Source organism: Tenrec ecaudatus, chromosome 5 (assembly GCF_050624435.1).
Source record: "Tenrec ecaudatus isolate mTenEca1 chromosome 5, mTenEca1.hap1, whole genome shotgun sequence".
Lineage (NCBI taxonomy): Eukaryota > Metazoa > Chordata > Mammalia > Afrosoricida > Tenrecidae > Tenrec > Tenrec ecaudatus.
This window is the reverse complement of record NC_134534.1, coordinates 140,712,246-140,739,625: the sequence shown is the minus strand read 5'-3', so window position 1 is coordinate 140,739,625 and position 27,380 is coordinate 140,712,246. Positions and strand designations below refer to the sequence as shown.

The window sequence follows — 27,380 nt, the reverse complement described above, 5'->3', positions numbered from 1 at the left end:
GTTCCTCCTCTTTCCCTGACGATGAAAACTTGAGAATGTGAGCGAGTGAGTGTGTGTCCTCGTGGCCACCCCGCCAACCCAGGTGCCTTTAAACTGCTCCAGACGCTGTCATCTTTTGGGAACCAGGCTGTCAGGGGTGAGCTAGAATCTACCATCCTTTTGGGGGTTACCAGCTTCGTACAAACCACTGGCACCACCCAGGGGTCTTCTTTAATTAGTACCCCCCCAAACTTCCTACAAAGGCCAGCCACTGCCTAAGGTATCTCCATTGTGCTGGCAAGGTTAATCCAGGTGCCTCTTCGGCATGAGTGGGTGTATGTTGCTTGTTTTAAATTTAGGATTTTCAGGGTTGGAGAGTAATGAATAAGTACTTCTTTATATAGACGGTTTAATGGTACAACATCAACAGAGCTTTAATAAAAGCTTCTGGGTGCTTATAAATATGAAGGAATATGTTCCCTAATTTGCTATGGAGTGTTTTGATGCGTGTGATTTGGGTTGCTGATGCAGTTAGGAAGCTGGGAAAACCTAATGAAACTCATGAATGGCATGAGGAGAATCAAAATTCTGGCAGGGTGGTGGGAGGAAGTGGAAGAGCTTTGGGGGAAGATTGTAAACCTTGAGAAGTAAGGACCGAGGAGTTAAAACCAAAGTCAACCCCAAGGCACTGTCATGGAGTCAATGCCGACTCACAGGAAGAGTGGTTTAATAGACTGCTAGCTCTGGATAAGCTACTTTGACATGGTCAGTGAAAGCCAGGATCGGTATCTCTGCAGTGCTGCTGCTGCCTGGCCTGCTGCCTCCCTCACTGCCAAGGCTAGCTGTGGGGCGAGGGTGGGGACACGCTGCTCTTGGAATGACTACAAAGACATCAATTGACGGGCAGGTATAGGACAATGGCAACAGCAGTAGCAGAGAGCAACGGAGAGTGTAGAATGCAAGAGAGACTGAGGAAACAGGCACGAGGGTAAGGAGTGAGAAGGGTGAAACATTCATTCGTGACCCACGAGACAGGAAGAGGGGCCAAAGTGAGCGTCCACATCTGTGGCAAAGGCAGCAACTTTGGTGATGTCCTGGGGATGGCATCAGCCAGATGTGATGGGCAGCACTGTAGGAAGCCCATGAGCTCACTGGGGACAGCGCGTAGCCCAGCCCTACAGGTACTGACCCTGACAAGAGCTAGAGGACATGCCTGCGAATGGATGGAGGGGCACCACGCAGGAGAAAGGTGACCAGGTCCCGAGAGAGGGAATGGCCTTCCAATCACCCATCGCGAGGGAATCTATGCACAGTGCTAAGTCTATTTGGGGTTGTCAAACAGTAATCCGACTGTTTGACAAATGGCGCCATTGTTGCTTGAAAACTTACTTACTTAAGATAATAGGAATGGAGAGGTTGTGGCGTGTTCTTGGAACCACCTTCAGGGAAATCTACAGTAAAACATCTCCATTTCTCATTTAAAATGGGTAAGCTGTCTGGCAATGTTACATGATTATTTACCAGTTCCTGAAATGAACATTTCATTAACCTTAAACGGGTAGAGTTTATTGACCCTCTGGACCCCATGATGTCCCTAAGGGAAGGAGCCTCAGTCATGCCTCTTTCATGGATGGTAGAGGAACAATTATAGAGGTATCTACCCCACAAGCATCTCCCCCAAAATAGGGTGAGCAAAGCAAGCTATGTCACTTTAAGGACCAAGGTCGCTAATACCCGGCGCAAGTCACGGCATTTAATATCACCTCGTTGCATGAGAAATTTGGAAACTGAATAAGGAAGACTGAAGACAAAGCGAGTTGTGGTGCTGGTGAAGGATTGTGGTGAAGGATATTGAACGCACCATGGACTGCCCGAGGAGCCAGCAAATTGGCCTTGGAAGAAGTACAGCTAGAATCCCCCTTAGAATTGAGGTTGACCGGACCTGGTCTCATATACTTTGGACATGCTATCCGGAGGGGCCTGTCTCTGTCCAAAGATGTCATGTTTGATAAAATATAGGTTCAGCAAAAAAAAAAAAAAAAAAAAGAGGAAGCTCCTTAACAAAATGGATTGACCCAGTGGCTGCAACAATGGGCTTAAGCAAAGCAACTCTGGAGAAGCTAGCCCAGGCACAGGGAGCATTTAGTTCTGCTGTTCCTGCGGTCCCTAGGTCCACATCCGGTCAGAACTGACTTGATGGCACCTCACAGGCATCGCAGCCAGAGGGGAAGGACGAGCTCTCAAGGTTCTCTCTCCTTGTGCACTCACTTTCAGACAGAGGCTCGGGAGACGTCTCGAACCCAGGAGGGCATGATGAGAACGTCTATCAGGGACAGTACAGCTCACAAACTGGGTACATTCCGTGCGTCAGCATCCGCTCAGGAGAAAGACCAGGATTTCTACTCCTGGAAAGCACTACGGTCTCAGAAACCCCCAGGGAGGGTTCTGCTCGGTCCTACAGGGTCCCTTTGGGTTGGCTTAGGTTCCATGGCGGAGCCTTTGGTTTGGTTTTGGAAGCAACCTCGACAACCATGTTTGCTTGAGTACAGATGCTGGAGCGTGGGTGAAGAGTGGGGCCCAGGGCCTTCCATTTTGAACAAGCCCCACCAAGAAGGTCCAAGTTGGACATTTCATGTAACAACTGGGAATCTTTGAAATTCCATTTTGCATCAAATATTACTTTGGAAACAAGTGTGGCGTGGCGCTGGGTGGGGGGGGGGAGAAGCAGCTGCTGATTATTCTCAAGAGCACAGCCCACTGACTTTCCAGCTGCGTCTTTAGCACAGGAATTTATAAGTGCCATCCCATGGAATCAAGAAAGGAGCTTTTAAGTAGATAGGTGTAGTCACTTCTCTAGTGTGTTGACAGAAAGCGCTTTCTTAGGACCATGACTTAGGAAGAGAGGTTTGTGTTCACTAAGCCCTTATTTCCTTGCTGTACAACTTAGCTCTGTTTTACTGCAAGTGCCGGAGAGGGGGTGTGGATCAGACTCACAGTCCCAGCACTGCCACCCAGCAGCCACGTGCAATCCGGTGTAACTCTCTGAACCTCAGGTCCTCAAGGTTTCCAAGGTGGGATCCCATGCAGTAGGATTGCTGGGAGGACCCAATGTCGTCATGCAAAGGAAAATGTGTCTTTTAGAAGGAGTTACTATCAGAAGGGGTATTGTTTTCTGTTCCCATTGGCTCTTTTGTCTCCCACTTTACTAATGACACTTAAAAAATGTAGGGAATAGGAAAAACCCAGATCCATTTCTTTGGCAGGAGCCCAAAGACACAGGCCATCACAGAATGTCCTACGGGTGGGTTTTCCCATGCAGGAGCGATCGAGAGCCTCTCAGTGAAATCTTGCATGCAATTATTTGCTTCAAACTCGTAGGTTCTGTTCATTAGGGAAGATTTCCAGGCCGACTTTCTAATTCACGCCTTCTGTGGTCAGCTCTGCCTGCCTCATCTCTGGCAGGATGCAAATTAGAGGGAGAAGTCCGAGGGAGGAGGGGGGGGGGGTTGTCTGAGCAGGCCATGTTGGGACTCTGTGGCCCTGATTTTCCTCAGTGGTCTGGACCAGAGGCCGTCCCTGCTATACCTTTTCAGGTTCACACCCATCTTCTCTGAACTCTGTTTTTCTTTCTTTCTTTCTTTTATATGTATTTTGCTGCATGTGGAAGAGCAATATGGGAGTTGAAAAAAAGGTTTTGGGCCAAATAATGCAGTATGGTTGGAAATGCTTCCCTTGTGCAGATTTGGCATAAAAATAAACTTCTCTGGGAGAGGGCTGTTGGTGCTTGCTGTTCATTAATATGCTGAAACGATTTCGCACCCCCCGCCCCATTTTGAAGGTTGTTTGAAACTTATTTCTATTCATTTTTTTTCTGGAAAAAAAAGGATAAAATGGAGGGTGTGGGGTGGGGAGAGGTGTGAGGGGACAGGATGTGGGACTCATGGAATGAAGAACTTACAAGAAATACTAGCATTTGTGTGTTCTCAGGGTTACATAAGGCTTAGGAACTTGGATGTGTATGCGTGTCGATTGTTATCTTCTCTGGGGAAAGATACATAGGGATCTTTCTTTTCCAGTGCCATAAGGGGACCTCATTCGCTCCTGGATTGTGGTGAGGAAATATGGCTGTGTAGGGCAGTCTCACTGGGTCTCAGGCACAGACTGTCTGTCAAGCCCACACATTTACCAGGAGAAGCAAGGCATGCACAACATCCACATTATCCCATTTCCTCATAGGAATTCTTTTCAGAAACATTATTATTATTATTATTACTGGCATGATCGCCAAGGCAATATCAGAATGCTCCTTAAAAGCAAGGCCAGTGAGACTTTGCCTCACGTACTGTGGACATGTGATCAGAAGAGGCCAATCTCTGGTCAGCGAAAAGGAGGAAGCCCACTAAGGAGATGGATTGAGACAAGGGGCCCCGGAGTAACAATTGTAAGGGTGTGCAGGACCAGGCAGTGTTTTGCTCTGTTGTACAAAGGGATTACTAGAACCAACTTAATGGTACCTACCCACAGCTAAGGAGAACGACATCCTCGGTGTAGGGGCATTTGGCTATCCCCCTCCGCAGAGATGTAGAAGAATAATGCATTATGGATCGTTGTTGGTATTTGAGCAGAGGATTTCCTGAGTAAAGCCAAAGACTTGAATCTGGATAGCATTACCCTACCAGAATGGAAGCTCTATAAGGACAGGGGTATGGCTATCATGGTCACCTATTAAATGTCAGGAAACTCAGGCCTGGCACAGAGCGAGTGCTTAACAAGTCTCAGCAGACTGCTGGTTTGGGGCAGTAGAGTATCCTGTGGGCTCAGGGCCATGAGGCTGGGCGAGTACCTGGCTGGGGGTCGGTGTAATCCACAGTGTAGCCATCCAGTTGTAGAAGTTCCTGGGGCTCTGCTTTCTTCTCCCGGTAACTGCACATGGCAAACGTGTACTGACTGACCTGGGGAGAGAAAGCACAGACTGAGGCTGGAACCATAGACAGCCCCAGGAAACGCTTCTCCCATTCAACCATGCCCTCTCCTTTGAGGATCTGCCCTCAGTAGATGGGTTTGTATTGAATTTTGCCACCTCTTGGCTTTGTGATTTGGGACAAGTTACTTAACCTCTCTGGTCCATTATTACCTCACTTGTAGACATGGAATAAGACTAAAACCCACCCCCTCATGACAGAGTGAGGGTAAAATGTGGACAGAGCTTAGAATTGGCTTCTGTAGGTTGCATAGTTTCCACGACGTAGCCAGTACCATTGCTGTGGTTGTTATTGTCATTGGTTAAATGGAGAGACACTGTTGTTTGTGTAGGTCTAAATGGCAAAATCTGAGCAGTTTGATACATTCTATCCAATCTTACGGTGGCCCTGGTTGAGATGGTCAACTTACAGAGGCGCGGCAGGCCTGGCCATCAAACTCAAACTCACTGCCACTGAGTCAATTCTAACTCACAGCACACCAGAGGGGCAGGCCGAACGGCCGCGGTAGGTTTCTGAGCCTGTAGATCTGGAGGAGAGTAGAAAGTCTCCTCTTTCTCCCTTGGAGTGGGTGGTGGTTTCAAACTGGGGATCTCGGAGTGTTAACACTCTACGTCACCAGGGCTCTGTCTGATCATAAGGTAGGGGAAAACATTTATTAATGCCCTAACTCGTGTGTGTGCGCGTGTGTGCGCGCGCGCAGGTCAGTGGTATTGATCTACTGTGTATATCTTTGGGTCTTTTTTCCAAGTCTTCCTCGTGCTGAAAGCATGCTTTTGGTTGCCCGGGCAAGTCGTTCCTTCCTTCCTCTTAGTCAAGGGCAGGAGTGACACCCTGTCAAGCAATGAGCTTGCGTCCTCGGTGCAGTCACATAGCGCCATCCTCATGACCACTGCCCCGGTCTCCTAAGTGGCAATGCTCACGGTGTGGAGGTACCTGCTGCCTGGCATGTGGCACCACTGCCTGGGCTGGGCGGTGCTCGCCCTGCAGGTGTCCCTCCCTCAGGACCTCTCTGGCACATAGCGTGTGCTTCACATCTCTACATCCGGCTGGCCAAGTGTGGGGTCCGTGAGAGATCAAGCACCCTCCCCGCTTCAGGCTCAGAGCACATAGCCATCTTCAGTGATCACGGATGTCACTGTCTTGGCAAAGAGGCGCCACAACCCCCATGCCATAGTTCCCTTTATTAAGAGATGTGCATGAAACCACAAGGTCAACCTCCTCGTTTCCTTTTTCATGGTGAGATGTGCCATTTTTTTTTCTCTTCAAATGGCGATTAGAAATTTGTTCCATGGGAGCAGGGCATGGATCTTCAGCAGTACAAGTCCAGGGCCTGATGAAGGGACATGGCAGAAGGGGGATTCAGGGTTACTTTATCTCCTGCTGCCCTCTGTCGGCGCCTACTGAAATCGCTCTACTTCCTGGGGTTCTTTGGAATGTATTTGATGAGCCAGAGCCTGCTCACTGCAAAGCCTTGGTGGATTTCTGAGAGAAACCATGGCTGCATCACGAGGAGTATTTTCACAAGGGGATGTGCTTGAGGACGTTTTTGTAGTAAATGGAAGAACCAATAGCAGTGTCTTAAGAAGGAAGGCTCAGAGTCAAGCTTGGGAGTCAGGTAGGCCTGGGACCCCACCCAGCTTTGATCAGCTGTCACTTCCCTCAGCCTCAGAGTTCTCCTCTGCGCAGTGATGAGTAGTCAAACAGTTGTGCAGTTCACCGTTCTGCAGGCTTCACTGAGCATACAAACACTCCACGCACACATACAAACACTCGAGCGATGCTACTATGGAAGCAATCTCCGTGCATTGGGCACCGATACTCTAAGAGCCGCTGAGAGTTCTCCCTGCCCCATGAGTATGCGCCCGCTCGATTATAAACCTTTTGACAGTAGGGTTAGGGAGTCCTTCTTCTTGCTTGTATTTCCATCCCCGTCGGCAACATATAACATCGAGACCCCACTGTGGTTGAGTCATTTGCAACACCCAGCGACCCCTGTAGCAGAGTAGAACTGCCTCATCAAGTCCCCAAGGTGGTAAATATATATTTTGTTTCAAGAGTTTTATTGGCATATATTTCAAGGCTGTAAATCTTTACAGAAGCAAACTGCCACATTGTTTTCCTGGGGAGTTGTTGCTGGGTTCTAACCGCTGACCTTCTGATTAGTCTGTAACCACAGGACCTTGTCATAGCAGGCATTCGCTAAATGAGTCTGATTGGTGCAATAGAAGAAAGAAATATCTTTCCCATCCAGTTTATCCATGTTGCTCCAAGCACCTTAAGGAGCCCTGGTGGTGCCGTGGAAGCGTTGGACTACTGACGGCAAGATCAGCAGTTCAAACCCACCTGGCTCTTGGTGGCAGAACGATGAGGCTATCCGCACTGATCAAAGATTTACAGCCTCACAGACCCTGTGTAGGGTTACTAGGAGTCAGAATCAATTGGATGGCACTGGGTTTGGATTGATTGGGTTCTAAACACAATGATGGGTGTTTACAACGCATCACTGGTCCCCTGGATTCCCTGGGGCCCCAACGTTACACTGATGACAGAAGTTGCTGGATCCAGGTGGTTTGGTGATTTCCACCTCTTGTTGGCAACACCAGAGAGGAGATGATTTGTCCATGCGGTTAGGTAGAGAGTTGCTGATAATCACTTGAGATCAGAACAATATTCCAGCAGGAGCAGCGTGTAACCAGAGTCCAGCATCTACTATTCCTAGAGCTTTGGTGCCCCGCCTCCCTTTGCATCTTGGCGCGCTGTGTGTTGCTGCCCTCTTCTGGCTCTACGGATGAAGTCTGCGGCTAAAATCAGCTCGAGCTGGTTAGTGCATGGGGAGCGTTTCAATCTGTCTATGGCGACTTACTTTAGGAAATTAAAAAGGGGAGCAGAAGTGCTTTCTTGTGGGATAATTCCAATCCTGGCACCCTTTGTGGGGACTTCAAGGTTTCTACAGTGCCCCAAGGGTGCAGGAGTTGGTGGCTGCGGCTACCAAAGGTCTGAGTGTTTTCATAGTTTGTTTACCCTGCACAGGACCTCACCCAGTGCAATGATTTTCTTAGAAATGCAGGCTTCTTTCCACAGAATTGAACAAACCGTGACGACTACTACCCTAATGGCGTGCTAGACCAGTCTGGGATCCAGTGAGGAGTCAGAAAGCTGGCCCCCTGATCCAGAGGCTGGCCGAGAACCCCAGAAAACCCAGGGAAGCCACGGGCATCTGAAAGTACACTTTGAGACCAACCTTTTCATAGCTTTGGGAAACCCAGTAGGTAGGCACCTTCTCATGGGAGAGTGTGAGCAGATGTTTGGGATTTTGAAGGGGAAAGTCTTTAAGGATCTGTGATGGCGGTGACTGACTGAGGGCCATCGGTGCCTTTTCTAATACTTGTTGCTTTGTTCAGCTGCTTCAAGCTGGCTCCGGATCAGTGATCCCAAGCACAACTGCCTGAAATGCTGCCTGGGCCTCCAGCAGCTTCCTGACCATAGATGGGATCGATCTGACCCATAGGGACTTCACTGCCTGATTGGTCTTCAGTGGTCACCAGGCCTTCCTTACCAACCTTGTCAAGACCTTAGCAACACACAAACTTCCACTGACAGATGAGTAGTGGCCACACACTAGGGGCATTGGCCAGGAATCGAACCTGGGTCTCCCTCGTGGAGCGCATGAACCCTACAATGAACTACCGCTGGGACCGCGAGAATGCTTCAGTTCCACCCCCTGGCCCCCCGAAGCCACTCCTTTAAACTAGGACAAGGCTTGACATAAACTTTTCAAAGAGTGGATGGTGGCCGTTATGAGCTCGCTAAGAGAGCGGGTTATAAAATGAAAATTCTTTGAGTCAGAACAACTGAATCCAGATATCAGGCTAGGGTGGGTCTCTAGAGGCTATAGTTTCGTAATCTGAGTGGATGCTAAAGTTTGAGAATTGCTGTTTTTAAAAAAACAATAATTTTATTGGGAGCTAAGAACGGCTTTTTTAACATAGAAGGAGCCCTGGTGGCACGGCGGCTGAGTGCTGGGTGGCTGTCTGGAAACGTGTGCTTTGAACATGCCAGAAGGCTCTGTGGGACAAAGACCTGGCAACCTCCCCATCCCGCCCACCCCCATCACCTAGGTTACAGCCTAGAAAACCCTGGGGGCCAGTTTTACTGTGCCCACTGGATTGCTATGGGTTGGAATTCACTCGATAGCACTTCACCACCACCAATACATTTTACTTGAATGGATAGAAAGTGGGTAGGTGTCTAGATCCATTAAAACCCAGGCTGTCCCTCAGTTCCAATTATATCTAGCAAGTGGAGTCTAGTTATGGGTTTTCTTGTCCCCGACACTCGCTTTTCCAACGCCCACCGGGCAACTGTGACTCAATTAATTGGATGAACAATACACTTTATCAATCAATATCCACTTCCATATGTGTACCATGGTGTTTGAGAATGACTCCTCTGTTATTCTTTTGTTGTTGTTGTTTGTTTTTATTTAAAATTTTCTGTTAAAATTAACTGGAGAGTTTTGGGAGGGGGCTGGGGGGAGTAGGGGTGCTGGTTTTCAGACTAGTGAATGGCCGAGCCTTAGATCTGTGCTGTATTCTCCTTTTTTACTTACTGTGTTTGGCTGAACGTGTAGAGAACACATGGTTGTCCATTCAATAATCCATATGCATTGTGATTCATGACATTGATTGCAACTTCTATTTCTTCCCTGAACTTACAGTTGCCATGTTTTCTTATTTCCTCTGCCTTCCAGTCTTTGGAGCTTCATCCTCGAGCAAATGCTGCTCTTTTGATATCATGAGGTCAATTTCTCTAAGGATTGCATACCTCCCTAGCGATATTTTTCATTTATAGGGCTATCATTTCACTGAATATTTTAGACAAAAGGGTGAGTTCAGCCCCAGGATTGAAGTGTGCCTAAATGCCACAGCCTCTCAGATGGAAACAGAATCTGTCAGACCAGAACAAGTGATCTTAAAAAAAAAAGATATATTATTTTTTAGAGTTTTGACCACATTTCCCTCCCACTTCTAGTGTGATCACGTTCAGAGCAATCAGCAAGGCTGGGCACTGTCTAGGTCTTCTGGTCGCAGGGTCGTGGGGGCTAGGCTTCCTGTGGTCCATTAGTCTTTCGGAGTAACTGTTTCTCTTTCTTCATTCTTCTTTCCCCAGATAGGGAGGAACCAGTAGTTCTGCACCTCAGATGACTCCTCACAATCAGTTGTTATTCTTACTGAACACTGATTACTAGCCGTAATCTGAAGTTCACATACATACATTGTAGAAGGGAATTCTTTACTCAAGGTAGATGGAGAGGCTGATTGAATTACTTATTCCACAAATACTTAAGCTGCACAAAAGCAGACGTGGTTTTTGCCCACTTGTCTAATGGGAAGACAAACATTAATCAAACTATCTCAAAAATGTGTTACTGTTAACATTGATAGGTTTTAAAAAGAGGTGTTAGGTACTTTAAAGACTTGGTGATTCAGTCTATTTCAGGAGGCTGGGGAAGGTTTCATGACATAGGATTGGATGACTGACTTATGATGTGAGAACTGAGAAAGTTTTTAGGATGTGAAACACATATTTTCTGGGGATTAAGCACCCTCTTTAACGTGATGTGTTTGGGAATGAAGAACTATTGTGTCCAAACCCAGATATCTTAAAAAATATTAATTTTAATTTTAACAATTTTATTGGATTATAATTCATGTATCAAGTTAAATGACTAAGTGTACTAAAGAGAGATGTGCATTCATCACTTCAATCAATTTTAGAACCTTTTCTTCATTCTTGTAGCCATTATTAGCTTCCCATTTCCCTTTAATCGCCTGTTATAACTCTAAGAAACTTTTTATCATTCATTAAGTAATTTCTCTTTTTAAATTTACAAATCATGTGATTATGCTTCTATATAAAGTTTTTACATCTAGAAATGTAAAATCTTGATACGTTTAAAAACAAAACAAAAAGTAAAATTAAGTAAAAACACAATCTTTTTGATTCAATGCTAAGAAGATACAAAAAAATTAAAAGAATTATTAATTCAGTTGCTGTCACGGTCTCTACAAATTTACCTGTGCTGAGTTTCATATAAAGAAAATCAATCAAATAAAAACAGACACAAAAACAAAAAACAGCTACTATAACAACAGAATAAAACACAAAATAACCTTAGTCCACATGGTAGTCGAACATATTAAAAACTAGAACAAGTTGAATATGGGTTAAAAGGAAAAACAAAAGATAAACTGTTAAATTTCCCCTAACTATACTGCAGTGATCCACATTCCCCTGCACTCTGTCTCGGGGCAAGGCTATTGATATCCTTGATGGATGGACCTACGGAATCCCATGGAGACCATTCCGGGGCTCTGTAATAGACTGTGGGCTTTCACCGTCATCCACAGCCTTTTGAAAACGATAAGCCCAAGATTTCTGACTGACGTTGGTATGAAGGCTGTTTGGTGTAGTGCAGCGAGAACACGCTGTACAGCTATATAAACCTGGGTATGGTTCTGCTTGTAGCTGTCTGACTTTGGGCCACTCGATCAACACTCTTTTGGAACTCAGTCTTATTATTTGTAGATAAGAATGATGATAACATCTGTGGGAAACGTCTGTGCATGAAGAGCCTTCCTTTTCTTCTGGAAATGAATCTTGATTTTCTTTGGGAAACTACTGTCTTTCCACTTTCAGCGCATTTGGTTTGTGTGGGGCTAACTCTACCTCTCACTGGAAGTGGGGTGCGTGGGGCATGTGAACTGGGCCTGGACAACCGGTTGAATCCCTTGGCTGCAGTAATTGGTGTAGGGATAGGCCCATGACAGCATGAGGCCAATGACTGTTCACCCAGGGCCTCCAGTAGAACTACTGGACAGAGAAGCATCTCATCCCTGGAGCCCCCACGCTTTGGTCTAATGCCCACCACGTAGAAAGTCTGCCCGAGGCTGGAGACACCTCAGGGGAAAACACAACTAAGAAATTATAAATGAAAAAGACTGAGTCTTGGAGACATTGTTGAGCACTCAGTCTACCCACACGAGATGACCAATTAGTTAGTTAATAATTTAAAATCAAGGACTCAGCTGCTTACATTTATTACAATTCATTTCTGTGGTTAATTTGTTTTAATATTGTAACTGGGTGGCTACTGATATACTACAAAGCATTTTATATTATCTGACAATATTTTATCTCATTCAGATTTAATGACTTTCTGAATGCTGGGTCAGTCATGAGGTTCTCATCATCATATCCTCTGTAGGGATTACAGGCTGTGGATTTAGGCGCCACCTATGATTTATTGTTGTCAGTTGTCCTTGAGTCGGCTCTGATCCGTGGGGACCCCATGCACAACAGAAGAAAACATCCCAGTCATGTGACACCCTCACACTCATTGTGTTTGAGCCCAGTGTTCACCCACGATGTCAATGGCTTCTAGAACCATGTCCACACGCACATCTCATCTAAGTGCGAGGGCTGGAGGCAGGAAGTGCCTGGAGCCAGAAGACCCATGTTCACGTTCCATGACTCTGTGACCTTGACTGCATCACTTCAGCTCCTGAATCTCAGTGTCTAAAATGGGGATAAAATTTGTCCACACTCTGCCGTGAAGTGGCTGGGTAGAAGTTGAACATGTTGTGAACTCTTAAGTAACTGTATAAATCTAGGGGGTTATTAGTACTTTAGAAGAATCACTGAACATTACAGCTCATGCAGTGCTGAATGGGGTCTAAATTCCCCAGGAATATATTTGCTAAAAACGAATCAGGAACTGATTTTCATCATGAATCTCCTGGTCATAGAAGAAACACATTTTGAAGGAGAAAGGGAGAGATGAGACTGCTGGCCAGTGGCGAGTGCAGAGTCAGCCCGTTCCCCTTCCTCTCCTCTTCCACTCATTGTGTAAGTGCCGGTCGGGCGGGACTCTATGCAACCAGCACCTGTATCGCTCGCACCGGTGCCATCAGGCTTAATGACAGTACTAATTAGTGCGCTCTGTCTTTATCATGACCCCTGGCTTTTAAGATGAGTTCACTCAGCAGTTTCGCAACATGAGTGCTGTAGATTCATTTCTGCTAAATACTTTCCCCTGAATACTTGGGCTAGGCCCCGTGCCTCACATTCAGGAACCCGTCTGCAGAGGCTTTGTCATATGCCATTTGCCTGGTAAACAATACAGATCCCAGGGCCTGATCCCAGACCTGCTACATGAGAATCTTCTGGATGGGGTTTGGGATCTACATTTTCAACTTCCTGCAGGTGCTTAGACCCGCTCTTTGAGAACACTGCCTCAATAGGTGGGGACTCTTAAGTGTCTGGTGCCCAAACACCCTACAATGGTTTCATTCCCTGCACAGTCGGCGAGGCAGGCTCCGCCATGTGCCTGACAGTCTTAGTCCTTATCCTGAAAAATGGGCATTGAGGCATTGGTGCAGCCTCCCTCTGAGGATGTCCTTTGTCCCCGGCTAGTAGGAAGTCTATCTGCAGTCTATCAGTCAGTTCCCCAGAGCCATGGCACTCAAAGGAAACCTTTGAAATGGGAGAATTTTAATAGTTCTGCATTACAGACAAACACGTGGAGTCTCTGTATACGTGAGAGTGAGTTCGTGTGTGTGTGTGTGTGTGTGTGTGTGTGTTTGAAAGAAAGAAAACTGAATGGAATGGAATTGGGCAGGGGCACTAATGTTGAATATGTTCCTTCCCTCTTAGCCTTTTCAAACAAATTTCCCTGGATTGAATTTCGTGGGATTTGTAATTGTGCCAGAATGTACGTGTTGTCAACCCTCTCTGTAAAATACACTCCACAACATACCTAATGTTCAGATGGGAGGGAATGCTTTGATATACTTTCTACTTGGCGGTCTTCAGTCTGTCCTCCACAGAAGTCCCTCGGAGGCTGCCTGAGGGTCAGGGCAGGCTTCAGGAAGCCTGCTCTCTGTCCCTCTCTTCCTCCATCCACTCCAGAGCTGTGGTTCCCCGGTTTTCACTTGGGCATTCTGAGAGTTAGAGCAAGGGGCTGGTGGCCAAAAGGAAACAGAGTCTCCCCTGCACGCTCCACGGAAGCTGTTGGGCACCAGCTGGCACCGAGTGGGCCATTCTCCTCATCTGTGGACACACAGAGGGCTTTCTGCTTCCTGGCTGGAGTCAGCGCTGGCGGCCTTGACCTGCTCCCCTATGTTGACATCAGCATGGTTTCCGAAGGGGTGAGGGTTTCTTTATTGTTTTGATAAAATGCCTCTCAGTGTCACAACTTGCACAGTGCGGAATACATGGGAAGGATCATGACTACCCCAGTACTTTCCATGTCGGCCTCCAGAAGTGCTTTTAGGCATTGAGTTGACAAGAACGGAAGCGAAGACCTGGACTCTCCTCTTGGCTGCTGGTGACCTTTGTGATCATGGGGCTGCAGGCCAGGGGAGGTGTTATGGGAAGAATCTGATGTCGGTTGACACGGAAGATTTCATCAATGGCTCCTAAGTGGTCATGACAAGCCTGTGCACACAGAAGCTGACTGCTGGAAAATCTCAGGAAATCCTGCAAATCTTCGCCTGCATCTTTCAAAGAAAGACACAGAGCTTTGGATGGGCTTATTCCCTTTTAGGGGTTTTCAAAAGTGAACACACACACACACACACACACACACACACCCCTAAAACAAACAAGAACAAAAGCCAGTGGTTGCTGAGCGGGGTCTTGTGTGTGTTGGAGCAGAACTGGGCGCCATGTGGTTTTCCAATGGTGCTGATGTTTCTGATGTAGATCACCAGGCCTTTCCTCTTGAGAGCCTCTGGGAGGACTCGAACCACCAACCTTTCAGTTAGTAGCCGAAGGCTTAGGCGTTTCGCCACCCAGAGCATCCTAGGAGTAAGCACAGGGCTGTTGTTTTTGGCTATGTGCGATTCTCAACTTCTTTTGGTAGAAGACTCCATGCGAAGATCCTACATCACATGCTTTCCAGTGGCAGTGCCTAGAAATCTCCTGGTCTCCTTGTCACTTCCAACAACGTACAGATAGCATTTCGTGGGTATTTCCCGAAGACTCTGATACCATCCCCATGTAAAATCCCATCCACAGGAGGCCAACTACTCCCAAGTACTTGGTGATTTAGAAAATTCTCAGAAGACTCAAGTGGCCAGGGAAAAACATATCTGAGTGTGCGAGGGGCCTCCACAGTGTCAGCAAAGCCCCCTGCCTGGCTTCTTCTGCAGGGTGGTCTCTAGGACACTCAGTGTCTCCTTTCCCATAACCCTTAGGGGTGCGGCCTGGCTCGCTCTTCACATGCCCTGCCCTCAATGTCTGCGCCGGATCCTGGGCTAGGGGGTGTGCGTGTGTGTGTGCACGCGTGTGCACTGTGCATGTGCATGTGATGGTGGTGGTGGCAGGAGAAAAAGGGAAAGGTACACATGATGCACCCGGTGTTTCCGGGAGGCCCAGGATGCTCATATGTGATTCTGGGAAAGGATGCTCTGCTAAGTGCGAGGAGAGGCACTCAATGGGGGAGAACTGGCCATAGATCAGTCCTACCTCTCTCAGTGTATCCTGTCTCTCCCTTTATTTTGTACTGTCTTTAGTGTAGCCAGCAGTTGTTTTCGTCTGCCCATTATCTAATCCCCTTTCTGCAAGAGCATTCCAAGATTTGCATCGGAAACAGCTCAGCGAGACTGTCAGTTAAAGTGCCATCCCCTGGCCCCTGCCCCCACTAAAAGTTGGGTGCATGACCGAAGCTGCACTAATCCAGTTTTCGTCCTCTGCATATTGCTACTTGGGTGCACTGACACCAGGCTAGAAAATGGTCAGAGTTGATTTTGTCCTGTGATAAAACCAAAGATGCTGGCCAAGGTTACTACTTGGATCGAGGGTCCGGGCCTCACGGGTGGCCATTCCGCTTTTACATAGATTGTGCCATCTTCCACCAGTGCTTCCCACGCGTTCATGCTCCTTTAGCCCAAGTTTGCCGAGCCTGGCACTTTCCTTTAACAGCATTCCCTTCTGGAAATGAGAGGCCAGGCCTCAAGAGCTCCTCTCTCCTTCTTGACAGTGTATCTCACAGCAGGTAAGTACTCAGTAAACCCTGGTCATTTGGCAGCTCCAGGAGAGGTACCTCAGGGTGAAATGTCTTCCTACTGAGCTATTGTACTTAGTGGGGGCGGCATTCCAAAGTTTTTCCTTCTGGCTGCGTATTTTTAAGTGTTGTGCTACCCCATCGTGACACAACAGCAAAGACTATCTCTTGCTTACAGCCTTAGTGCAGTGGTTCTCAACCTGTGGGTCGCGACCACTTTGGGGGGTTGAACAACCCTTTCACGGGGGTCACCCGATTCATAACAGTAGCAAAATTACAGTTACGAATTTAATTTTATGGTTGGGGTCACCACAACATGAGAAATGTATTACAGGGTCACAGCATGAGGCAGGTTGAGAACCACTGACCTAGAGGCACATCAGAGACCCGCGTGTATGTGTAGGAGGAGGTCTTAGGAGTTCAGGATTGGTGAAACCTTTAAGGTCATTGGGAAGTGAGGGTGGCTTGCTTTCAGGAGGTTTTGGAACTGGTAGCAGTCTAAGTTCAAGCCAGTGTTCCCAGTCAACATGCCAACTCAACGAGCACCTTTAGTCACTAAATTACACGTTGATCCACTTGGGACCTCTTTCAGAGCACAACATCCATGACAATTTTTCAAATAGAATTAAAAAAATAGTTTTTGCAACTATTTTTGCAAGTGGTTTAGATGCTCTGGTTAAGGCTGCAAATTAATAGACCACCATGGCAAATTCCTTTGTAATCTGAGAAATCTCAATGCAAAAACAAACAAATAAAAATACTCAACTCCACAAAAAGGTCTTTCTGAGGACATGCACTGCAATTTCTGGGAACTTTTTTCTAGTGAAAACTCAAGGAAGCAAGGATATAATGAATATGTTACTGAGGTGTCACTGGAGTCCCCAAGCGACATCAACAACTAAGTGCTCAACCACTAGCTGACAGGTTGGTGGATCACACCAACCCGGAGGTAACTTGGAAGACAGGCCTGGCAACCTGCTTGCTTCGGGACTCCCTGGAGTTGTTCTAGTCTATACACAGGGCTGCCATGAGTGGGAGCTGACTCAGTGTCAACTAACACCAACAACAGTGTGTATGGATATCAGGGTCTGCATCTGCACCTGTACCTGTCTAAGCACAGATGCTCCTTACGACACTGTTAATAGCATCCCAAGCTAGGGAAGTCCAGAAGGCTGAACAAACAGGAACATTCTACAGACATCAGAACCAGAGATGCGTGTACAAGTGTGCAAGAATTTCTATAATAAATTGTGCCCCCTCCACCCCCCAAAAAAGCCTGTTGTACAACAATGAGGGCACGAGGAGATTGAAGAACTGCAGTTAAAAAAACAACAAACAAATGAAAAAGTGTAGCTGCCTGACAAGGTATGTTCCAGGCTGTCAAAGGCAGTTACATGCTTCTGTATTGCTACGCTGAAGAACAAATGGACATGCGTTAAATTTCACATTTTAATATAGCGTTAACAAAAGGAGACGGAGCACAAGGGGGCCTTCCGGGAAGTGGTCTACAGCATGCGTTGAGTGGCGGTTGCGTGGATTTGCATTTTGTGTCCGTAAAACTATGAGCTAAAGGCTAAGTTTTGGGTACTTCTTAAGGGCTATGTCCACACCTTAATTAAAAACATGAATTAATCCTCTCAAAGCTTTAAGATGATGAATCATAATGCTTATAGTAGAGTTGAAGAGTTACCTGCACCAATACAAAAAACCTTTTCTTCCATCTCTTCCAGACATTCTTACCGATGGCCCACAAATACCTAAGGGGAAGGAAAAAGAGTGGGGCTGCATTAGTGCTGAGCAAGTGCGCCGTCCCATGCCTTTAGCAGGAGCTTCGTCCCCAGAATCGAAGGCGTGTCAACGGCTTGAACTGAAAGTCAATCTCGGAGCAGTAACAGCAGGCATGGTTCACTGCAACCTGCAGAAGAGATTGTGGCCCCTCATCAAAGTTGATTGAGTTTCCTTGACTGATTTCAGAAAGTCCCTTGGGAAATACCACACTGGTAATCAATTTCCTCTGTGCTAAACGCCTCTTAGGTAGGGAAAGCTCCCCAAAAGTGCACGAAAGAGAGCAAAAATGTGTTTTTGTCTGCCTCTTATCTATCGGGTCACATTCGGAGAGCCCCTCAAGGGCTTTTTGGCCATCGTTCTGGCGAATGCAGACAAGGAGGAGGCTCTGCCCACCCCTTGTTTCCTAACTGCTTTCCTGCTCTTGGGAATCTGCCTCTCTGGAGGGTGCAGAAATGCTTAGAAAATGAAAAGGGAAGAAAAAGAAGGACTAAGAAAGAGGCACAGCTTCAAGTAAGAGCAGTATTATTAATTCACTCAGGAGCTCTGCCTTGTGGGTTGTTAGATGTAGAACTGGTATTGATTTAGGCCCGTGGTTCAGGCTCAGTTGGACCAAGAGCAGGAGAGCTCTCAACCGCCCTCCCCCCAAGGAGCCCCCCCCCCCGCAACTCATTGCCATCAAGTCAATTTCAACTCATAGTGACCATATAGGACAGGAAAGAACTGTCCTTGTGGGTCTCTGAGACTGTCGTGTTTTATGGGTGTAGAAAGCGCCATCTTTCTCTCCAGGAGCAGCTGATGGTTTGCAACTGCTGACCTGAGGGTTAGCAGACTAACATGGAACCACGAGAGCTCCGGTCCTCATAAAAGACAGTCGATAATCAGTATTGAGTGTGGCTGGCAACAATTTACTCTGGCCGCAAGCCAGAAAACCCAGTTGTCATCCTGGGTCCTTTTTTTCTCGTCCTCATTCTTCACGCACCAGGTGAGTTTGTATTACACTCAGGAAAGTTCTTCAATCTGCTCAGTCTTTCCAACTCTCAAGTCCACGATTCCAGCCCCACACTGCATTTCTGCATCCACACACAGCTATAGAGGAGCTTGCTCAGGAGCGCCAGGGACACAAGAATGATTGTCATTCTCCTCCTGGTCACAAGATGGACCCTAACAAATGAAAGTCGCATCATGACATCACCCTGCAAGGTCTTTTCCCCATGGAAACTCCTTCGATGGGTATCCCCCTGTCCACAGAAGAGGGACCCAGACCCAGACCCTGACCATTGGCCTTCCATGTTCATGATTTAACCTCTATCTTCAAGTTGACTAACTTACATGCATACATTTACTTCAAAAGGAGTGTTATACGATAGGCTGTAAAGACACTAGAAGACTGGTTCTCAACCTTCCTCATGCTGCAACCCTTCCATACAGTTCCTCGTGTTGTGGTGACCCCCCCAACCAGAAAACTATTTTCGTTGCTACTTCATCACTGCAATTTTGCGACTGTTATGAATCAGGTGACCCCTGTGAAAGGGTCGTTTGACCCCCAAAGGGGTTGCAACCCACAGGCTGAGAACCGCTGCCCTAGAATATATATGCATGTAACTTTGAAATGAATCCATGCTTGTTTAAACATAACTAAAATGATCTTGCAGCATCCGTGGGCATCTCCGGGTAACACAATGACACAGTCATCGATTCAAAAAGGTTAATAGCTTGAGTCCATCCAAATGCCTTGACAGAAAGACCTGAGGATCTTCTTCTGAGAAAGTAGTTTACTCTGCGGTACTCTGGGACACCATGAGATGGCACTGACTCACTGGCAGCCGGTTTGGTTTGTGGTTTGACATCATTAAAAGAATACACTTTGGAAAGCCTTAAGCCCAGTGTCTGGAGCTCACTGCTCTCACTCAGCAGCCAATACCATCTGGTAAATGGGTCAATCAGATCATCAATTTACTCTTGGGTTGGGAGCTATGGGATGGTTTTATGCAGGGGAGTGGCCGTGTTATATTTCTATTTTAGTATGATCGGATATATTGGCTTCTGGGTGCAGATTACACTAAAGATGGAAGGGGCGGTGAAGTCAGTGAGAATCGGGGGAAGGTTGGCACAGGCAAGAGATGATGGTGGCCAGACCAGTCTGAGGCCGTAGAAATGGTTGCTAAGTTCATAGGCCAACATAGTTAGCTCTGCTGCTTTGTGGACCACCTATCTGGCCTGGATAGTGCACTTACCCTTCTTGAAAGAATAATGGTAAAGTGAATGTATTCATGGAGAAATGGACAAGAGCCCGAAGCCCGGCTAGAGTTAGGAGAGAGGAGCTTCTTGGTACATGATGTTTAAGGACATAGCCTTTCTGTCCCAGCTCCGCCGGTTCCTCTGTGATGTTGAGCAAGTGATTGCTTCGCTTCTTAGATCTCTGTGAGATGGGAGCAAGGATGGGTCCTCTCTCACAGATTTGTGAAGCATGAAGGGGATCATGTGAAGTATGAACGCGGGGCATGTGCCGAATGTAGATGGACAACGAATGCTAGCCGTTATTACCAACCAGCCCTGTGTGCCTAGCAAAGCACATGAGGATTATTAGAGAGTAAGAAATGGGTGACTACAAATAAGTCTTCTTGGGCATATGTCCCAAGGGAAATAGAGGAAATAAGAGATCAAACGTAGACAGTGGGTGAACAATTTTGTAATTTTAGCACTGACTGGCAAGGCTGTAGCAGTCTCACACTTTTTTGGAATTTCATCTGGCAGCTAAAAGAAAAAAGAAATGGTCTGTCCCCATTGCTTGCACTCACGTGGACTGCAACTAACAGGCACATCGGTGTCCTTGTTTTTGTATTTATGAGATTAAAAGTAGAAAAAAAGGAGTTGATAGGAATCCACAGAATGAAACTGCTAGAGAATCATCACCTTTCTTTCATCATCATCATCATCATCATCATCATCATCATCATCATCATCCTAACTCCTCTTTAGGGAACGTGTCCTAGTCCCCTGTGGGGGCAGACTGTCGTGCACAGCCTCAGTGCAGCCAGCTGTTGGGTGCGCCGGGCAAGCAGAAGCGGGTGTTTGTGGCTGGAACCATGCTGCCTCGGTGCACATGCCACCAGGGCACATGTTCCGAACTCTACCTGGGTTTCTCATTGTCCAGTGGGGCTGATCCTAAGGACACCTCTCCCCAGGACGGCTCTGAGGATTCAGCTAATGACATCTAAGCCGCTTAAACAGCGCACAGCACCCGGTCTAGACCTCGGAGCAGCTGCTATCCCTAAGCACTTGTTCAGGCTTGAAGTTCAGAAAGGCTAAGCAACTTTGCCCGGTTGGCACAGCTGATGAGTGAGGAGTCTGATTTGGGAGCATCCCCTCCCTTGTGTCCTACTCCTCCTTCTCCCTCCTCCTCCACATTGGTTTCTCACCCGAGATGAGGACATGGGCTGCCCCCCGGGCTGCACAGAGAGGGCAGGAGGAGCCAAGTGGGACCAGACTCCCTCCTGGGGAAGTATCAGTGGTTGGTGTGACGGAGGGGCTTTCCCTCTGAGGCTTTCCTTGGAATTTATTGCTAAGTTGGCACATACCAGAAGGTGCCAAAACCGAGACAAACGGAGGGCTGCATGGCACTGTCTCTATCTAGGCGGCTCCGGTTCTGTATTTCGCTCGACAGAAACGCGCTCATGAAGCAGAAGGCGAGGCACCTGCAGCAGATGGCAGCTCTGCTTGTGTAGACACGCAGGTGGCTCTCCTCGGCCAGCTCCCCACCCTGCGACCGAGCAAGCTCTAGGCAACTTTTGCAACAGGAAGCCAATACAGGGTAGGCTGGATTTAGCCATATAGAGAGGGGCAGTCAGCAGCCCCGGTGGCATAATGGCTATGTGTTGGGCCACGATGTGAAAGGTCAGCAGTTTGAAACCACCAGCCGCTCTGTGCGAGACAGGGACAGCATTACCTTGTCCTATAGAGTCGCCGTGAGCCGGCGTAGACTGGAAGGCAATGAATTTGGTTTTGACAGCAGCAGTCTCGTGTGCTGAGCTGAGCAGCTTTGATCTCAGATCTGGGTAGGAATGTCTAGATGGGAATGTTGGCGCTGACGTGAACTGTCCAGTGGCTTAGTTGTCCTGTGCCTCAGTTTCACCAGGTATAAAATGGGAGAGAGTACAACATCCGTTTCACTTGATTATGGTCAAGACGTACATCAGGGTTAGGGCACGCGGTCAATAGCAGGCAGTGAGTGCTCAGTAAATGTTAGGTCCTGCAGGGCTCCTGGCATTCTGCTTTGCTAAAGGCCACAGCCTAGGCGGTGCTATGGGGCAGTTCCATACTGTAACACAGAGGGACAGTGTGAGCGAAAGTCAGTTTGAAGACACCCAACAATATTTGTAGTAGTAATAAAGTCTCTGGGTATCACAGTTAAGCGGTTGGCTGTTACCCCAAAGGCTAGGAGTTCAAATCCACATAGAGGTACCTCAGAAGAAAGACTTGGCAATTGACTTTTAAAAGATTGCAGTCAATGAAAGTTCTACTGTCTATGTGTGGGGTCAATACAAGTCAGAACTGTCTTGAAAACCACTTGTCTGGTTTAGTGATAGTATTTAAAACAGTAGTCCACACCTAAAGAGGAGGAGTCCCGGTGGTGCTGTGGGTTACACAGTGGGCTGTTAACCTCAGGTCAGAAGTTCAAAACCACCAGTTGTTCTATATGAGAAAGAGGAGACATTCTGTTTCTGTAAAAGGTCACAGTCTCAGAAATCCACAGAAGCAGCTCTATTCTGTCTTTCCTACAGGGCTGCTTTGAGTTGGCATTGACTCAATAGCAGTGGGTTTGGTTTAGCCTAAAGAGTATGTAAAACTCAGTCTTGCAAAGGGTTAATCCCTGAATATTCCTTTCGTTTTCAGGAACATATTTTGGGAAAATAAGAGGAAGCTTCAAAAAGTTTGTGGAAAAATGGAATGAAAAGTTCATGGAATTTCTCCACCCACATCTGAAGCCCTCTTACAAAAAGAGGTGCATGTGCCCAGTTTGGGAGCTCTAGATCATACTTTACAGCATGACTCCAAATGTATCTTCATTTGTAGCATTTCACAGAACCCCTCCCTGCTAGTGAGTCAATGGTATCCCTGTCACTTGCGGGGGCATTTTCATTACCCGAGAGGCCAATGTGAACTAGAAATGACAGCAGAGAGAAGAGGCAGTTGTAGTTGGGCTGAACTTAAGTTCCCAGGAATCCAAACAAATGTTGAGTGACGGAAGACCTTGTCTCCGCCGCCCTCCTCTGTTTTAACAGGACTTCCTATCTGATACGAGAGCTTTGAAACAGGTGAAGCAAAAACCGACTACACTTAAGGAGAAACAAAGAAATCAGTAATTGGACTCAGAAACTCCAATACTTCTCTCTCCAGAATTAGTAGAAAATTCTTAAGGATCCACAAGGTTTGAACCACACTATCACCTAACTTTTGCGAGGATGGCACTACCCAGTCTGGGGTAGTGTTTTGTTCTGTTGTTCATTGGGTCGCGGTAAGTCGGAACTGACTGGAGGGGATCAACATCCTCACCCAATGGCTGTCAACTCCATGCAATGGATGTCAACTGGAGGAAGGTTCCCTGACAGCCTGCAATGTGCAGATGACATGGCGTGCCTTGCTGAAAGTGAAGAGGACTGGCGGTAATTGCTGATGAACAACAAAGATTGCAGCCTGCAGCATGGATTGCAACTCAGTGTAAAGAAAAGCAAAATCCTCACAACTGGATCAACAGCTAACATCATGATACATGGAGAACAGGTTGAAATTGTCAGAGATTTCACTTTACTTAGATCCATAATCAATGCTCATGGAAACAACATTCAATAAGTCAAAGGACATAAACTATTGGGCAAATCTGCAACACAAGACCTCTTTAAAGTATTAAAGAGCAAAGATGGTACTTTGAGGACAAAGGTTAGTCTGACCTCGGACACAGTATTTTCAATGACCTCAAATGTACGTGAAAGCTGGACAATGAATACGGAAGACAGGCAAGAACTGACAAATTCAAATTACGGTGCCGGCCAAGAATATGGAATGAACCACGGATTGCCAGAAGAACAAGCAAATCTGTCTTGGGAGGAAGGGAAGCCAGAATGCTCCTTGGAAACAGGGATGGTGAGACTTCCTCTCTTATACTTTAGACAGGTTATCAGGAGAGAAAGGTACCTGAAAAAGGACATTAGGCTTGGTAAGATATAGGATCAGCAGAAAAAGGGGCAGATACTTGATGAGATGAATTGATGGAGTGGCTACAACAATCAGTTCCAGCATGACAACAGTGGAGGGCTGGGCGGTGTTTGGTTTGGTTGCACATGGGTTCACTGTGAGCTGCAACCAACTCAGTGGCACCTCACAACAACATCACCCACCTTGACCTCGTTGACAGTTAAACATAATGAGCCAACAAGGGAGATACAATGGAAATTAAACAAAATATTAAGTTATTCCAGTCTGGGCAGTGTGATTCAAGAGTCTGCGCCTACTGTGAGTGGCTCCTTATGGGAAGGCAGGCAGGCTGTGCTGGCTTTAAAGAAGGAGAGGTTGAGAGCATAGCAAGAGCACAGAAGGGGAAAGGGGACTTTAAGAATGGTGGAGTCACAAATTGTATCTTCTTATAGGGTGACCGTGAGTCAGCATTGACTCAGTGGTGGTGGGTGGTTTTAAGGTTTGTTTAAACATAAAGGGAAAAGCAGAGTCACTGTGATCCACTCCTCCCTGTGGGCTGTAGTTCCGTGAATGAGTTCAAGGGCTTGATTTCAGTTTCAAGTTCTTCCATTACAGTGGAACAGCTGCCTAGCCCCAGGCTGGGAGGGCACTTTGACTCAGAGAAGTCTTTTTCATCCATTCAAGCTTCTGTTCCCTATCTGTAAAGCAGGAATCCACCTATCATTCATCGTTCATGTGACACATAATTTACCGGAGTTCTACTGCATGTCAGGTCCTCCACCAGGAACTGTAACATGGGAACCAAATGTCCCTGCTGACATGAATCCCACAGTGTAGTGGAGAAACAGAAAAGAAAGGGATATGCACAAACTGATATACGATGGATGAGGTCATGGGAGGTGCTTTGATAAAAATTGAGCCAGGTAAGAGACGGGCACAGTTGGGTCAGACATGGCACTCTGAAAAGATGACAGGAGCAGCGACTCAAGGGGAGTCGTTTGCACATCTGGATGAGGAAGATGGAGGAACATTCAGGTAGCAGAAGTGGCAGGGGCAAGGGTCCTATGGGGGAAGTATACTTGGAGTCATTGAGGATGATCAAGGAGGCCAATGTAGCTGAAGCAGTGAGACCAAAGGCCGACGCAGCGGGATCCTTGTCCCGTAGGGTCCAGTAGCCGTGTAAGGATACTGGCTCTTACTCTGAACAGGATGAGGAATTGTTGGAGAATTTCCGGCATTATAATGTCAGGGTCTCACATGTGTCTTCAAGAAGTTATTCTGATGTCTGGGTAGGAAGTTGACCACAGCGAAGCAAAGACCAAAGCAGGGGGACTGCTGAGGTGACAAGGGCAACCAGTCCGGGAAATATGATGGTGGCTTGGACTCAAAGGGTGCTGTGGCGTTGATGTGTTGACTTTTCTCGAAGTCTTCATAGAGTGAAAGAAAATGATGATTGACATGATGTAGTGGGAGAAAAAGAGAAATGTCAAGGATTACGCCCTGGCTCTGGGTCCGAGGAATGGGGTGAGGGGAGGGTAAGAGAGCCACAGTCCTCGGGAGGCAGTTTCGGGGATGATGTTCATCATCTGCTGGACGGCAATGGACTTCCTGGATCTGAGACCTTCCCCCCAAGGAGGACAAAGCAGAAAGCCACCTGGGAGTCGCTAATTCTCAAATATGTCCTGTATGGACGTTTTAAGGTCATAAAGCTGGCTGCATTTCCTCACTGACATCTTCTTCCCTGTAACAACAGTGACGGTTTTGAAAAAGGTTATTTTGCAGGCTCAGGGCTCGTTCAAGGAACCACATACAGCCCATCCACAAGAACTCATTCCTCCTCATTCCCAAGCTCTTGGATGCTGTGACAAGCCTGAAAGCAGGTACAGTTTCTAGCCACCCCACGCCCAAGCTGCCTCTCCGCTTTCCCTCTCCGCTCTCCAAGTGACGGCACTGCTCTGACATTGCCGCCACCTAGCATGGTGCAGCAGGGCTCAAGAAAGCGATTTCTAGTTTAAGTGAACATCAAAAGATGTCAACTGTAAGCATTTCCATTTTCTTCGCACCCTCCCTTATGCAACTCTGGCTGTTTGGCCTTGATTTGGGCTCCACTGGGCCTGGCCGGGTCTCAGGACATCATCCTCTGTTTACTTTCACAGCTCTTCCAGGCTCTTCTGCCCCATTTCCCTGCAGGGGTCTCTTAAATGACAGCCCCGTGATCGCAAACAGGCATGGGCCATGCCTGAAATGAGCTCCGCATTTCTTTGGATACCCGTGGGGTCAAGGTAGCCTGAAATATGCTAAGAATGTTGCAGATGAATCAACAGCAACATTTCTGAAGTCAGAGTTAGTTCACCTTCAAACAGAGAAATGAAAAGGCTGTGCGAAATGGGAATGTGTCCAATGGGGAAATAATAGTGATGTCAAGTGGCTGCGGTGGGGATAAGTGAAAGGGTGTTTGTGACACTCCTAGTTTGGTGCTTCAAAAGGACCGAGAAAGCGGGCTGAGCTTTCAAGCAAGGGACAAAAGCACACACCGCCGTTTGGAGGACAGATGCATTCATTCATAATCTTGTTCTCGCTCGCTTTCCGATTTGCCCTCTCCTCTCCTTTTTGCTCTCTCTCTTCCTCCCTCTGCTCTGTTCACTTACTCTGGTTCCATTAACAGGCATTGAATGAGTATTTATGGGTTGGTATTTTGCTAAAGGAGGTCCTGGGTAGTGCCAATGGCTGACCCAAAAGCTTGGAGCTTACAACAGGTTCGAAGTTCGAGTCCACCCAAGAGTACCTCAGAAGAAAGGCTTGGCAAGCTACTGCAACAAAAATCAGACTCTGGAAGTCCTACAGAGTGCAATTCGCCTTTGATACACATGGGTCACTATGAGTCCAAATGCAGTCTACGGCAACTGGCTCCTATCTTGTTAAAGATGGCGGACCTTTAGCCAGTTACCTACAAGGTTGGTGATTCAAACCTAATAGCTGCACCAATAGGAACAAGTTGAGGCTGTCTGCTCCCATCAAGATCGAAGTTCTTGGAAATCTGATGGCAGATTTCACTAGGAAGGCACTGGGTTTGTTGTTGTTTTAAGTGGGAACCTGGCAGAATTCTCAAGCTGTTTGTCTTAAAACCAAGAGTTCATTAATGAGATGAATGGGATACTAGAAAAAAAATTTTTTTTTACATTTAATGCTTTTGTAATGTCTGTCAAGAGTATGAAAAGGAGAAAATGCTGACCTCAAAAACATTTTCTGAGGCACCTTCATGAGGTGCTAATTTACTTAATAGAAGAAAAGCCACTGATGGGGACTCATCATGGATGGCTGAAAAGGACTAGGAACAGTATAAGCTAAGGGCCTAGCCAGAGATGTGGTTC

General features: G+C 47.0%; 1 protein-coding gene across 2 annotated transcripts in view; it reads right to left on the bottom strand.

Moving 5' to 3' along the window:
* Positions 1-27,380, bottom strand: part of CADPS (calcium dependent secretion activator) — a 534,502-nt gene that overhangs the window by 170,994 nt on the left and 336,128 nt on the right. For both annotated transcript variants that reach the window (XM_075549950.1, XM_075549951.1), the window contains exons 9-10: positions 17,720-17,786; positions 4,823-4,931 (exon numbers count right to left, since the gene is read on the bottom strand). In XM_075549950.1, the coding sequence (XP_075406065.1) occupies positions 4,823-4,931; positions 17,720-17,786 (176 nt within the window). The remainder of the gene's footprint in view (positions 1-4,822; positions 4,932-17,719; positions 17,787-27,380) is intronic.